Source organism: Carassius gibelio, chromosome B4 (assembly GCF_023724105.1).
Source record: "Carassius gibelio isolate Cgi1373 ecotype wild population from Czech Republic chromosome B4, carGib1.2-hapl.c, whole genome shotgun sequence".
NCBI lineage: Eukaryota > Metazoa > Chordata > Actinopteri > Cypriniformes > Cyprinidae > Carassius > Carassius gibelio.
The window spans coordinates 9,979,737-9,994,376 of record NC_068399.1 but is presented as its reverse complement, the minus strand read 5'-3'; the positions used below and the strand labels follow the sequence as shown (position 1 = coordinate 9,994,376).

The 14,640-nt window shown below is 44.2% G+C and overlaps 1 protein-coding gene across 1 annotated transcript in view; it reads right to left on the bottom strand.

Moving 5' to 3' along the window:
* Positions 1-14,640, bottom strand: part of LOC127956388 (copine-8) — a 112,393-nt gene that overhangs the window by 29,029 nt on the left and 68,724 nt on the right. The window contains exons 8-11 of the mRNA XM_052554238.1: positions 8,550-8,653; positions 4,761-4,865; positions 2,177-2,218; positions 1,353-1,428 (exon numbers count right to left, since the gene is read on the bottom strand). Coding sequence (XP_052410198.1) covers positions 1,353-1,428; positions 2,177-2,218; positions 4,761-4,865; positions 8,550-8,653 — 327 coding nt within the window. The remainder of the gene's footprint in view (positions 1-1,352; positions 1,429-2,176; positions 2,219-4,760; positions 4,866-8,549; positions 8,654-14,640) is intronic.

Here is a 14,640-nt window from a genome sequence, read left to right as displayed (position 1 = left end):
TACATGAAATTGGAACCAGATTCGTTAAATTCATTGCTCCATTCAAATCCCTACTGACACGTAAATGAGTTTCCCCATGTGTGCTTGCAAGAACAAATGAAAGACGAAGAGAGAGAGTGAGAGAGAAAACTAGAGAAATGTGTTGGGAGAAAGAGAGAGGTTAGAAAAATATGTTTGACAATTATGAGACCAAAAACAACAATAGACTGTTATTACAGTGAGGATTATTCACATATGGAAAAGCGTGAGCCACATATATAAAAATATAAAATAAGATCTCTGTTCCTCCCACTCACTAATGCTAAATGTGTTATGAACAAATGCGAAGCCTGGGGGATGGGATCATCTGCCAACATCTTTTTAGATCTATGACTCTAAATCCTCGCGTTGTTGAGTGTTCCTCTTAAATGACAGTGTGAAATTACTCACCCTAATTGAGAAAACAAGGTTTTCAGTTTTTATATCACCCTTCATCAAAAGTTGTTTAATATTCTCAAAGGAAAAAAGTCGAAATACCTCTGCTATTTTGTTATATACAGTAGATTTGGCTAGATTTCACTTTTTAACTTCAATGTCATAAATGTCAATATAAATAATAAAGATTCTGACTAAAGGTACTCAAAGCTTCCTCCCCAGTCCAAAAAACATAAATAAGCTGCAAAAACTCGTTCAAATTTTGGGACATTTACTTTTTAAGTAAAATGTTAAATGAAGTCTGAACCTTTATTTTCATGTATGTGTGTAGCACCTACAGCTCTGCATATACTTCTGAAGTTCGCAATAAACATTTGATTTATTTATTCGTCTATCCTAAATCATAATTTCAGGCTGAAATTAAGTTGCAAAATACAGTTTGGATTGTTTTACGCATTTAAATGAAGCATTACCAGTTTGTAACTAAATTTGAGTAAGTGTAACAATGCCCTATACGATGATGTTTACATCGAGACATTAACGATAAAGCAGCAAAAACAGCTAATAAAAGTACATGCTGTGGGTCTATGAATGAATTCATTTACATCTATTTACATTCTTAAATACTGGTCAAAAATCCTGCTCTGAATAACAATACTTTTAACTTCCAATACACTTATTGTGGAACTCTACTTAATCTACAATTTATGTTTAATGTCAAAATCAATTGTGATGATAAATGTCAAAATCTATTGGAATAATTCAGATATACTGTACATGTTTCAAAAATGGTCAAAAGTGGCAGCCTACTTGTAACACCACTAATGAAGACTGTAAGCTACAGCATATTTTGTTATACTGTGAACACTTTTTCTGAAAATGTACCATGTTAATGAGCTCTGTGAAACAAATGAATAAAACGAATGAAATATGATTACCTCATACACGTTAAACTGTGACTGGCCTCTTGACAGTTCTCTGTAGCTTGTGCTGAATTCTCCAATGAAGTCATGACTGTTAAAACACACACATATACACAGATTCGTCAGCATGGAAAACATTACATTTGTTTTAATATAAGCTTATTTGGCTCTGATAAATGTTGTTCTGATATTTCAACAGTGCTCAGCCTTTTAGCATGCTATGAAATAAAACAATTAATTATCTTAGATCAAGGCACAGAATCCCTTAAAATCATGATGATAATGTGATAGACTGATCAGGGTAGCACTTTATTTTACAGTCCTGTTCCTCATGTACATACTATGTACTTATTATAGTAATTACAATAACTATGTAATAACTAGGTACTAACCCTGAACCTACCCCTAAACCTAACCCTACCCCATGTAGTTACCTTGTGTTACCAGAACTTTCTTAGATAAATACACTGTAGGTACACTATAAGTACATGTTAGTACATGTACTGTAAAATAAAGTGCAACCCTGATCAGGCTTTGATTTGGGTTCCAAAAACATACAAAAGTGCTTACAAAGAGGTAAAAGCTGAACTGTCAATGTTAAGATAATGTTGTGTTTGGATGGCTGTGTTAAATGTTTCGAGACCAAGTGCATTGCATTGGAGAAAAGTGTCAAATCGATTGAGAAAAACTATAAATGCTGGACAATTTGAGCATTATAGCATTTTTTGCTGTGTTCACATGGGAACACTTTCGCTATCTGAACTGAACATTACATTACAGATTAAGGGATGTGTCAGATGTGTATATTGAGCTTCATGTGACTGTTTATAGCTCATTACCTGCCATCCCGATCCCAGTCATACACTTCAACCTTGATCGTTCTGTTAGAAAGAGAGATAGAGAAGCAGAATTATAAAATTTGCCCTTTGTGTGAATTTCTTTAAAAATGAATTAGAACACAGCTCCACGCACCTTGTATTTTGAGAATGATAGTTGACAGTTTTCTGTCCATTCTGACAGTTTTTTTTTTTCTATAGGAATTTAATTATTTACATTTTTGCCCGTTTTAATGTCTGCTAGATTCAATTGTAATTCTGGTTACTAGTGACGAGTAACAGTAGACCTCTCCTTAATATGCCACATGATTTAATGTATCATTGTCATGTGTTTTTGTATTATTTTATTATGTATCATTTATGTATAATTAATTCCACAGCACAAACACGGCATGCACTGAACAACAGTTATATTGATGCATGCATTAGAAACGATTTATAACGAACTGTTCTAAAGTAATATGGTTTATTAGCCTAAAGCTGTGTTCATGTCATGTTGGAATTACCATATTCATGAGATGACAACGCTGAAATACCACCGAGCTGCTCATGTCGTTGGACTTAGAAATGAATTGTTTCCATGGTAATAATCATCACACCAAAAAAGAATGTGTGTACGGCTTTACTGTTGATGACATAAAAGCATTTAAACTGCTGCACTAATTAACCTCTTTGTTCTTTTCTTCCAAACTTTGAAGAACAAAGAAAAAACAACAGGTGTCAAGGGCTTTAATACAAATCGGAAAGTAGAAAGTTGAAACTTTCATAAAATTCAGTTTCATCTTATTATTTTGTTTTGTTTTGTTTTGTAATAATGATAATAATAATAATGATAATGATTAGAGTCACTTTGATAATTAGAATATGATGCATAAGTGGAGGCTATTTATGGTTGACATTCTCAAAGTAGCTATTTGGCAAGTAATATGGAATTCAAATTATGTTTGTGTGTATTCTTTAGAACATCAGATTTTCAAAGTCAGAACTACAGTACCCGGGAATTACTGTATAACTACAATCTCTCGAAAATCAGTTTACCCATGGCACTTTCTTTTCAGGGAGGCAAATGAAAAATATTTCGCATACTAGGTGTTAGAGGGCCGGATTAGTGCGTTTTGACAGAAAATAATTACAACTCCTGCTGTCTGCCCGTGGCGTGACAAGCGAGTGGAGAGTCTACACAGTTCAAACAGAACAGCTCTGTCAATTACACAGAGCTTAAACGCAACACATGCTAACAACAACCCAATCCCCACAGCATCCCTTAGCACCCATTCTCAGTGTAATCATCAGCGAGACACTCCGTGCTTCTTTATTAGAGCGTGTGCGCTGGCTTATCTCGCATCCCAGACTCCTCCGAATGCCCAGCGCTCTTCCTATCCGTCTCTCTCTTTCGTTTCCCGCGTGTTCAATCAGAGATAAAGCCAAGGCATTGTGTGGGAGAGTGCGTTATGGTTCCGATCGATGCTCATCAGTGAGGGCCGCTACCGCGAGGAAGCTTCCCGCTTTATCGTCACACAGCAAGAGCCCTGTCTGAGCTACTCATGATGGAGGCTTCTGGGAAACCATGTGGTGGCTGGAATTCTATTCTATGTTGTCTCATGTCTCTTAATATTGTTTTGAACTGTAATTTAATCCTTTCTTTTCAAACATAATAAGCAGGTAGTACTTTAAGTAAAACATTTATAGATATTGTTTTCTATCTTTACATCTTTTTGACCATGTACAGTAGATCCCTATACTATGTGTTATATGCAGTGGTTGTGCACATATTCTGATGCTTTGCAAATGCAAATGCAAACAAAACAACAACAACAAATTAAAATGGAATAAATGATGTATGCAAAGATGTTTATTTAGATGACAATGGTATTTTGGGGGCTTGAAAAAGTGAAACTTTTGAAAAAGGGCTTTAAAAATTAAATTTTTTGAAAATGATGCCGTAATATTTTTCTACACTAGAAGGTGGGTAGTAGCGCGAATGAAAAATATAAATTTGACCCATCACGTCACCACCACTGCGACAGCGCTTTTCCTCAGCTTGATTTGAAAATTCAAGAATGAAGAACGCAACTTAAACCGTGGACGATATCCTTTTCCTGCACATTAACCTTAAGGGAAATTAAATGCATAGGTTGTGAGCGACAGGCTCAGGTTGTTTTTTTTTTTTTTTCATTAATAGGTCTATTTGTGTATAGTTTAAGGTTCCATAGCTTATTTAGGTGCCGATGGTAGGCTACTTGAATTGCGCAAAACAAAGCGCACTTTCGTTTCATTAGCTCATTAATGACACTGTTGTGATGTTGAGAGAGGTGCAAGATAAAAAATAAAGCACTTTAATTGGAATGATTTTAGCATGTGTGATTTACAACTGCTGTTTACATGCAACCAAGTAACCTCAATATTTAAGATATAATTGATGTGTGAAATGTGTGAACATTTCAACTTAACCATAGTTTAAATATGGTTCAAATGTGAAGAGATCAAACTCAAAGTACTTTATTGCAACAAAATATTGTTTCCCCACAACCAATTAAAACACACACCAATTTCTAACAAACCTATCCCAGTACAAAAAACTCCATACCTGTCAAAATCACCGTTGCAGAGAGCTCTGACGGAGATTTTAAAGGCTTGCCACACAGGGTTCAGCGTGTTCTTCACCACCTCTGTCTTATGGCAAATAGTAAATCTGTAAGATAACAGGATAAAAGTTGAAAAAAAAAAAATGAGTCGTCATCAAATAAACGTGTTTCAAATCAAACATTAGCACATGTAATTATTTACATAAAATGTTTAAATTTGACTGATTTGACATTGTCCACTTATTTGAAATTGGAATTGATTCATTCCTTTCAGTCTGATTCTAAAAGCTTATCGGAATATTTAGAAATGACAAGATTGGCTTTTTTTCTCTGTTTTAGAGAAAAAGCTATAACATTGCATTTGTTTATCAGTGAATGACTGATAATGACCCTCTTACCGAGCAAAAGTCATTTCTCACAAGTAAAGCCATTCTCTGAAGTCATTCCAATCTATAGTGGAATTGAATCATAATCAGAGCCAAACAAATGAAACCCCAACATTCAAAGAATGCTAATATGAATACTAGCAGGAGATTTAATCTCGGTGTAAAAAATATTGTATGCAAATAGTCTGACGAAAGTTGTTTTATTTTCTTGTATTATTACAGATTTGCATTGAGTTTGCAATAACAGTGTGTTTTGATTCAGTCAGTTTATAAAATCTGTTGTTTGTAGTGTGAGTGAGAAAAATATTGCATAAATTTACATTGCATACATTTATACGAGTTATCTGTTAGTTCAGTTATAAGAAATTAATGAAAGTGTAATATTTAACCAAGTCTGTTTTTTTGTACCAATGTGTTTTTAAAATGATGTGCTAAAATGTTTGAATTGATTGACAACTGCAGTTTAAAGACAATTCAAATAACTTGTAAAATGTAAGTTGATTTGGTTTTGTGTTTTAACACACACACACACACACACACACACACACTAAAGCTGAATATCTGTGTTTCAGTGTTTGCCTAAGCTGAAATCACACTTTATTTGGCAGACTTCACTGTGGAGCTGCACAGAAATAATTTCTGTAAAAATATTGAAAACTGTCCAAAAAGTGATTATTGTTGGAAATTTGTATTGGTTTTATTGCTAAGCATCAACAGGACTGTTTCGGAAATGGAGCAGATATTTGACATATTTGATTTGACTTTCTGACGCTGGACCTTGAGCTATACCCCTCTCAAATCACCACAGGATTTACTTTAAAAAACAGATTCTGTTCTCTAAAGGACAAAGACATTAATGGATTGCTCAGTTATGGGCTCAGTACACAGCTCAATATTGGCCTTTTTACTATTTGCTCTCTTACACAAACACCGTTTACCTCATGTCCTCAACGTTCAGAGGGTGAAGACTCTTCTTAAAGTGTGTATTTAGTGTTGATGAAATAAATTATCTTAAAAATATTGTGCCACTGAGGTGGTCTCAGGTTGAAAAAAAATATATGCCAAAGTAATGATCCATCTTTTGCCTTTTAGTATTCAGAAAGCAACAAGAGCTTTTTATATATATATATATATATATATATATATATATAATAATAATAATAATAAAAAAAAGGTTTTGGGAATAGTAAGCACACTGTACTCCCAATAAATGACTTTTTTTTTCAACTGCTTACACTCATTTTCAAAACTTTACAAACAAATCCAATTACACACAAGATATGGAAAATGAAGCACTGCATTCAAAATATCACAAACACATCTCAAAAGCAAACATTTGCAAACACCTTTTCCATAATATTAATTCTTGTTAGATTTGTTTGACACATAATAAGCCCCTTTCACACTGCACGTTGGACCCGGAAAATAGCCGGAACATTGCCAGATTGCCTTCTGTGTGAACGCAAACACTTCCCGGGACTGATCCCAGGTTGGGGACCAAGTAACATTGCTGGGTTCAGTCCCGGGAACGAGCTCTGTGTGAACAAAAGAGAACTAATGCCGCAAAATGCGTGTCGTAGTGATGACGCACGTTATCATCGAGCGCCAACCTCCTGCTCTCTCTAGTGAGGCCAATAAGGAAGTGACTAAAACTGCAATTCATCGACTGGCCGCTTGAGGCTGGCTGCAAAAGGGAGTCAGTCCCGTAGACTCCCCATGTTAAAATGCCCAACTTTACAGCAGGAAAAAACATGTCTACAGCCTGGTGCAAAAAATTATTTTGGTCTAAATAGCTAATTTTGCCCTTCATGACAACTGTGAGGGGGGTGAATTTTTTTATAACTCATCCGTTTAAATTATATTAAGACTTAAAGTTCTGCATAATTAAGGGCGTAGCCACTTGAGTGACAGGGGGATTTCAGTTGTTGACACTGCCGTTGCGCTAGGTGGGCGTGCTTCAGCAACTAGCTCCCGCCTTTTTGCCCATTTTTGATTGTCCAGGTGAGTCCAAGATGGCGACGGCCTGCTCTACACACTTTAGGCTTCAAAAATACACTTCAGGAGTCTACGGGTGACATCACGAACACTACGTCCATGTTTTTATACAGTCTATGGTTATCATGCGACTCTTTTACCAGGTGTATTGAAGGCAGATCAATGTTCGCGATGAAAATATATGTGCAAGTGGTAATAAAGCAGAGATCAGTTAGCTCCTCACTATCCACACTGACGCTGACATCATTCACCAGTTTAAGTAAAAGTTGATGTGCCTAGCGTTTTCGACTCGTACATTATACGTCACATCCTGATGTCACATGTCATTACGGGCCATCATGTGTTGTATGTGAACGTACGCACAGTTTCCGGGAAATCACTGGCAGTGTGAATGTACCAAAATCTAATGATCAGGGAACAATTGCCGGATCACATTACCCATGTATTACCTAGAATCTCAGTGTGAAAGGGGCTATAGAGAATTGTGTGTTGTGTTTTGCAGAAAGTGTTGTATAAAATTGAAATTGTCAAAGGCTGAGAATTAGAGTGTGGTTTTGCAGATTTGGTGCGTGGTTCTGGGGTTTGAGTGTCAGAAATTGAGCAACAAGTAAAGATTTTGTGTGTAAGCTGTTAAAAAACTAAGACAACATTAGCTTCTAGAGAGCAGCCTTCCTGTCTACTGCCTGATTAGGCAGCTTCATTACTGAAATGGAACCTCTTGAAACACTCACTCACATTACAGGGATAGTTCACCCAAAAAGCACAAAAGAAAATATTTTAAAGAATTGAGGACTAAGACATTTCTCAATGACAGCATTTGCAATTTTTTAAGGTGAACTATCCCTTTAAGTACATGGAAGATTTGACTTATAATTGATTAAAAAAAAACACACACACACATTTAACATATCAAATCAAATATAATAAATAAAATATTTACTTCACTAATCATTGAGTAATACTTTATTATAACTGAAAACATCTACACACACAAACACACACAGCATACTTGTACTTTAAATGTAATTGTTATTTGATATATATATATATATATATATATATATATATATATAGTATATACACACACACACACACAAACACATACACACACACACACACAGACACAACACATAAATATTTAATATTTCTATAAACTTCTCAAAGCTGAATAACCCATTTTTCTCTGAGTGAAGGAATCTGGAATTATTAAGGGACAGAATCAGCCAGACAAGGGGTGATTTTTCCATTCCAAAAGAACCCCTGGTGATCCAGGTGCAAAGGACTATGGGTATTAACTTAAAGGAATTCAACTGAAAGCCATTTCCCCAACATGGAGGCTTGAGATGAGATTGATGCTGTGAGCAGTGTGTACAACTGGCAAAAATCCGCTCATGTGTCAGTATTACTCACGTTCCATCCTCATTGCTGCGATAAAACACTAAGAAGGGGTCCGATTTGCCAAAGAAGTCCTTTTTGTCCAGTTTGTTGCCACAAAATTGCATCATCACAGACTCCTGCAGGGTGAGAATGTTTTAGAAAAGCAGGTTATGAGGGCAACGGGAGTGTACGTGTGGATTTAGAGCACTTGGGACAACAATATCAGTATAAATGAGCTTAGTATTTGGCCATTCAGGGTTTCTAGACAGCTAGCATTATACAAATGCTAAACAGCTTGGCATGTTACATTTGCTTGACTACTGTACCCAGATGGCAAGGCTAAAAGGCCTAATCAGAAATCCATTTGACAAGCGTTTATGTAGACACACATTCACTTGTCTGTGTGAGATGCAATGCTTCAGCAGGGAATGGGATAAGGTCTATTGATCCCTGTTGTGAAAGACAAAAGTAACAATTACGCTAGCAATGCGGAGGTCTGTCTGCAGACTACATGTGTGTGTGTGAGCACAGCTGAAGTTCTTGGCACATCATGCATGCAATTGATGAATCCATACAACTAAGATAAAGGGGCTACTTTGAATAGACCATAACCGACATGCTGAGAAGCCAAATGAGATTAGCTCCTAGCAAGCTGCTGTTCTTTCTCCTGACTATATAGGCAGCAGTCTATGAAATGTAATTTCATAGTAACTGATCTGAAACAGCTTTTTTACGCACACAAATAGTGCTCATCACATGAAGCGCACAACTTCAGACATGGACAGAACTGATTTCAGCAGAGTTAGATGTTAGCATGTTGCTAAGCTAAAAACTGGACTGCACACAATATCTCATAAGCAGAACTAAAAATGATAACACCAGTATAGGGTCTAATTCTCACTATTAACTAGTTGCTCATTAGCATGCATACTATTAACATACTGGCTGTTTTTACATTGTACATGAACATATTTTACTTCCCCAAAACCTAAACTTAACAACTTCCTTACTCACAAATTTAAAAGTTTTTTTGAGACAAAAATTGTAGTTAATGGTTCGTTAGGGCAGATAGATGATTCTTCTGCACAATCTGACTTTGCTGCAGCCTGGAATTGAACTACTGGTTTCATCTGGTCAGAGGAGAACTGGCCCCCCAACTGAGCCTGGTTTCTCCAAAGGTTTTTTCTCCATTCTGTCACCGATGGAGTTTCGGTTCCTTGCCACTGTCGCCTCTGGCTTGTTTAGTTGGGGTCACTTCATCTACAGCGATATCATTGACTTGATTGCAAATGAATGCACAGACACTATTTAAACTGAACAGAGATGACATCACTGAATTCAATGATGAACTGCCTTTAACTATCATTTTTAATTATTGACACATTGTTTTCCTAATGAATGTTGTTCAGTTGCTTTGACGCAATGTATTTTGTTTAAAGCGCTATACAAATAAAGGTGACTTGACCTGACTTGTTATTAGCAAGAATTGGATATTAAAATAAAGAGTGACCCTCAAAATCATATAATCTTTGTTGCAGGTGCATAGTGTCACGCTATCAGTCTCTGTTTCCTGGGTGTCCCCTAGTGAGCGCACTTCTCCTTAGGCACTTCACCATAGGCACTTTAATTCCGCTTGTCTGGTCATGTCGTCACAGTAATTGCACTCCAATTAAATCGCACAGGTGTTGACTATCCTTAGTCATTAGTCTCCCTATATAGAGCTGTCTTTCTCTGTCGTCTTGATGGAGTCCTTACCCTATGTGTCTCATGCTCTCGTTCCCCAAGACTTCCTCTACCTTCTTGTTCTTCCGAGTTCCCCGTTTCATCCGGTTCCCTCTTTTGGTTTTGTTTGTCTCTCATGACTGTTTATTTTGTATTTACCCTTCTGTTTAAATAAAACCCTTACCTGCATTTGGATCCAACCCTCTCTTTGTGTTTCTCCTAAACCCTATCGTGACAGAAGGACTCCATCAATAAAGGATCCAGCGGTATGTCTGCTGCCATGTCTTCATCAGCCAGCAAGCGAAATGGTTTTGAGGGCTCTCGCCTAGTGGTGTTCCGGGGGACCAGGGGAGGTCGCTCCGGAGCAAGCGGTCGAGAGGAGGTCCGGCAGCGATCGCCACTGTGGCCTCCCATCGAACCGAGATTCGGATGGGGGCTGCCATTTCCCCAGGATGTCCCGAGAGGAGAGGGGAGATGCAGATCGGCTGAGCCAGAGCCGTGGTACCAGATGGCCGCCAGTCCTGTGCAGCGGCACCAAATGGCTGCCAGCTCAGCCCCACAGCACAAGATGGCCGCCAGCCCAGCCCCACAGCACAAGATGACCGCCAGCCTAGCGCCACAGCCCAAGATGGCCGCCAGCCTAGCGCCACAGCCCAAGATGGCCGCCAGCCTAGCGCCACAGCCCAAGATGGCCGCCAGCCCAGCGCCACAGCCCAAGATGGCCGCCAGCCCAGCGCCACAGCCCACGATGGCTGCCAGCCCATCCCCACAGCACAAGATGGCCGACTCAACGACACCGATTCTCCATCGTAGAGGGCGGAGGAGGAGACAGGCAGCTACTGTTCCTCAGGACCCGGAGAACGTTCCCGAGCGGGCCGCTGCCATCCATGAGGCCATTCCCGATGCGGTGCCCGCTGCTGTTCCGGAGGCGGTGGCTGAGGCTGTTCCCGATGCGGTGCCCGCTGCTGTTCCCGAGGCGGTGCCCGATGCAGTTCCCGAGGCGGTGCCCGATGCAGTTCCCGAGGCGGTGCCCGATGCAGTTCCCGAGGCGGTGCTCGATGCAGTTCCCGAGGCTGTTCCCGAGGAGGTGCCCGATGCTGTTCCCGAGGCGGTGCCCGATGCAGTTCCCGAGGCGGTGCCCGATGCAGTTCCCGAGGCGGTGCCCGATGCTGTTCCCGAGGCGGTGCCCGATGCTGTTCCCGAGGCGGTGCCCGATGCTGTTCCCGAGGCCGAGGCTGTTCCCGAGGAGGTGCTCGATGCTGTTCGAGAGGCCGAGGCTGTTCCCGAGGCGGTGCCCGATGCTGTGGCCAAGACTGTTCCCGAGGAGGTGCTCGATGCTGTTCGAGAGGCCGAGGCTGTTCCCGAGGCGGTGCCCGATGCTGTTCCCGAGGCGGTGCCCGATGCTGTTCCCGAGGCGGTGCCCGATGCAGTTCCCGAGGCGGTGCTCGATGCAGTTCCCGAGGCTGTTCCCGAGGCGGTGCCCGATGCAGTTCCCGAGGCGGTGCCCGATGCAGTTCCCGAGGCGGTGCCCGATGCAGTTCCCGAGGCGGTGCCCGATGCAGTTCCCGAGGCGGTGCCCGATGCTGTTCCCGAGGCGGTGCCCGATGCTGTTCCCGAGGCGGTGCCCGATGCTGTGGCCAAGACTGTTCCCGAGGAGGTGCTCGATGCTGTTCGAGAGGCCGAGGCTGTTCCCGAGGCGGTGCCCGATGCTGTTCCCGAGGCGGTGCCCGATGCAGTTCCCGAGGCGGTGCCCGATGCAGTTCCCGAGGCGGTGCTCGATGCAGTTCCCGAGGCTGTTCCCGAGGCGGTGCCCGATGCAGTTCCCGAGGCGGTGCCCGATGCAGTTCCCGAGGCGGTGCCCGATGCAGTTCCCGAGGCGGTGCCCGATGCAGTTCCCGAGGCGGTGCCCGATGCAGTTCCCGAGGCGGTGCCCGATGCTGTTCCCGAGGCGGTGCCCGATGCTGTTCCCGAGGCCGAGGCTGTTCCCGAGGAGGTGCTCGATGCTGTTCGAGAGGCCGAGGCTGTTCCCGAGGCGGTGCCCGATGCTGTGGCCAAGACTGTTCCCGAGGAGGTGCTCGATGCTGTTCGAGAGGCCGAGGCTGTTCCCGAGGCGGTGCCCGATGCTGTTCCCGAGGCGGTGCCCGATGCAGTTCCCGAGGCGGTGCTCGATGCAGTTCCCGAGGCTGTTCCCGAGGAGGTGCCCGATGCAGTTCCCGAGGCGGTGCCCGATGCAGTTCCCGAGGCGGTGCCCGATGCAGTTCCCGAGGCGGTGCCCGATGCTGTTCCCGAGGCGGTGCCCGATGCAGTTCCCGAGGCGGTGCCCGATGCAGTTCCCGAGGAGGTGCCCGATGCTGTTCCCGAGGCGGTGCCCGATGCTGTTCCCGAGGCGGTGCCCGATGCAGTTCCCGAGGCGGTGCCCGATGCAGTTCCCGAGGCGGTGCCCGATGCAGTTCCCGAGGCGGTGCCCGATGCTGTTCCCGAGGCGGTGCCCGATGCTGTTCCCGAGGCGGTGCCCGATGCAGTTCCCGAGGCTGTTCCCGAGGCTGTTCCCGAGGCGGTGCCCGAGGCTGTTCCCGAGGCGGTGCCCGATGCAGTTCCCGAGGCGGTGCCCGATGCAGTTCCCGAGGCTGTTCCCGAGGAGGTGCCCGATGCAGTTCCCGAGGCGGTGCCCGATGCAGTTCCCGAGGCGGTGCCCGATGCAGTTCCCGAGGCTGTTCCCGAGGAGGTGCCCGATGCAGTTCCCGAGGCGGTGCCCGATGCAGTTCCCGAGGCGGTGCCCGATGCAGTTCCCGAGGCTGTTCCCGAGGCTGTTCCCGAGGCGGTGCCCGAGGCTGTTCCCGAGGCGGTGCCCGATGCTGTTCCCGAGGCGGTGCCCGATGCAGTTCCCGAGGCGGTGCTCGAGGCGGTGCCCGATGCAGTTCCCGAGGCGGTGCCCGATGCTGTTCCCGAGGCGGAGGCCGATGCTGTTCCCGAGGCCGATGCTGTTCCCAAAGCCGATGTTGTTCCAGAGGCCGAGACCGACGCGGTGCCCGATGCCGAGGCGGAGCCCGATGCTGTTCCCGAGGCCGATGCTGTTCCCGAGGCCGATGCTGTTCCCAAAGCCGATGCTGTTCCCGAGGCGGTGCCCGATGCTGTTCCAGAGGCCGATGCCGATGCTGTTCCCGAGCCCGAGGCGGTGCCCGATGCTGTTCCAGAGGCCGAGACCGAGGCGGGGTCCGAAACCGTTCCCGATGCGGTGCCGGAGGCCGTTCCCGATGCAGTGCCCGAGACCGCTTCGTCCTGGGGGACTCCGACGGTGACCATGAGGACGTGGTGGTCATCCGCTCCGCCCTGGGAGACTCCAACGGTGACCATGAGGACGTGGTGGTCATCCGCTCCGCCCTGGGGGACTCCGGCGGTGACCAAGAGGACGTGGTGGTCATCCGCTCCGTCCTGGGGGACTCCGGTCGCAACCACGTGGTGGTCATCCGCTCCGCCCTGGGGGACTTCGGCCGCGACCACGTGGAGGTGGTGGCCTTCCGCTCCGCCCTGGGGGGGCTTCTGCGTTGACCACATGGGTGTGATGGCCCTCTGTTCCGCCCGGGTGGGCATCACCTAATGTCCTCCAATTACCAATGTTTTTGTTTTTTGTTTTTTCTATTTTCCTCCGTTGGACCTGGCCCTCCGTCCTTCCCCTCTTTCCTTCCGCCGGTCCACCACCCTCCTGGACTCCTTGTTTTGTGTTACACCTTCCTGTCTCTGCCTTTCCATCACGTCTGGTTGTTCCGTCTCTTTTCTTCCATTTTACCTGGTTGTCCTGTCTTTGTCTCTCCTTTTCACCTGGTTGTTTGTCTCTGTTTTCTGACCCTCCGTCCCTCCCCCTAGTCCGCCTCCGCTTCACCTCCCTCCTACCTCTTTTTCTGTTGGGTTTTCCGGGGTTTCAGGTGGAGCATCTGGTAGCTGCTCCGTAGGGGAGGGGGTAATGTCACGCTATCAGTCTCTGTTTCCTGGGTGTCCCCTAGTGAGCGCACTTCTCCTTAGGCACTTCACCATAGGCACTTTAATTCCGCTTGTCTGGTCATGTCGTCACAGTAATTGCACTCCAATTAAATCGCACAGGTGTTGACTATCCTTAGTCATTAGTCTCCCTATATAGAGCTGTCTTTCTCTGTCGTCTTGATGGAGTCCTTACCCTATGTGTCTCATGCTCTCGTTCCCCAAGACTTCCTCTACCTTCTTGTTCTTCCGAGTTCCCCGTTTCATCCGGTTCCCTCTTTTGGTTTTGTTTGTCTCTCATGACTGTTTATTTTGTATTTACCCTTCTGTTTAAATAAAACCCTTACCTGCATTTGGATCCAACCCTCTCTTTGTGTTTCTCCTAAACCCTATCGTGACACATAGAACATCGCTTTATCATTAATTT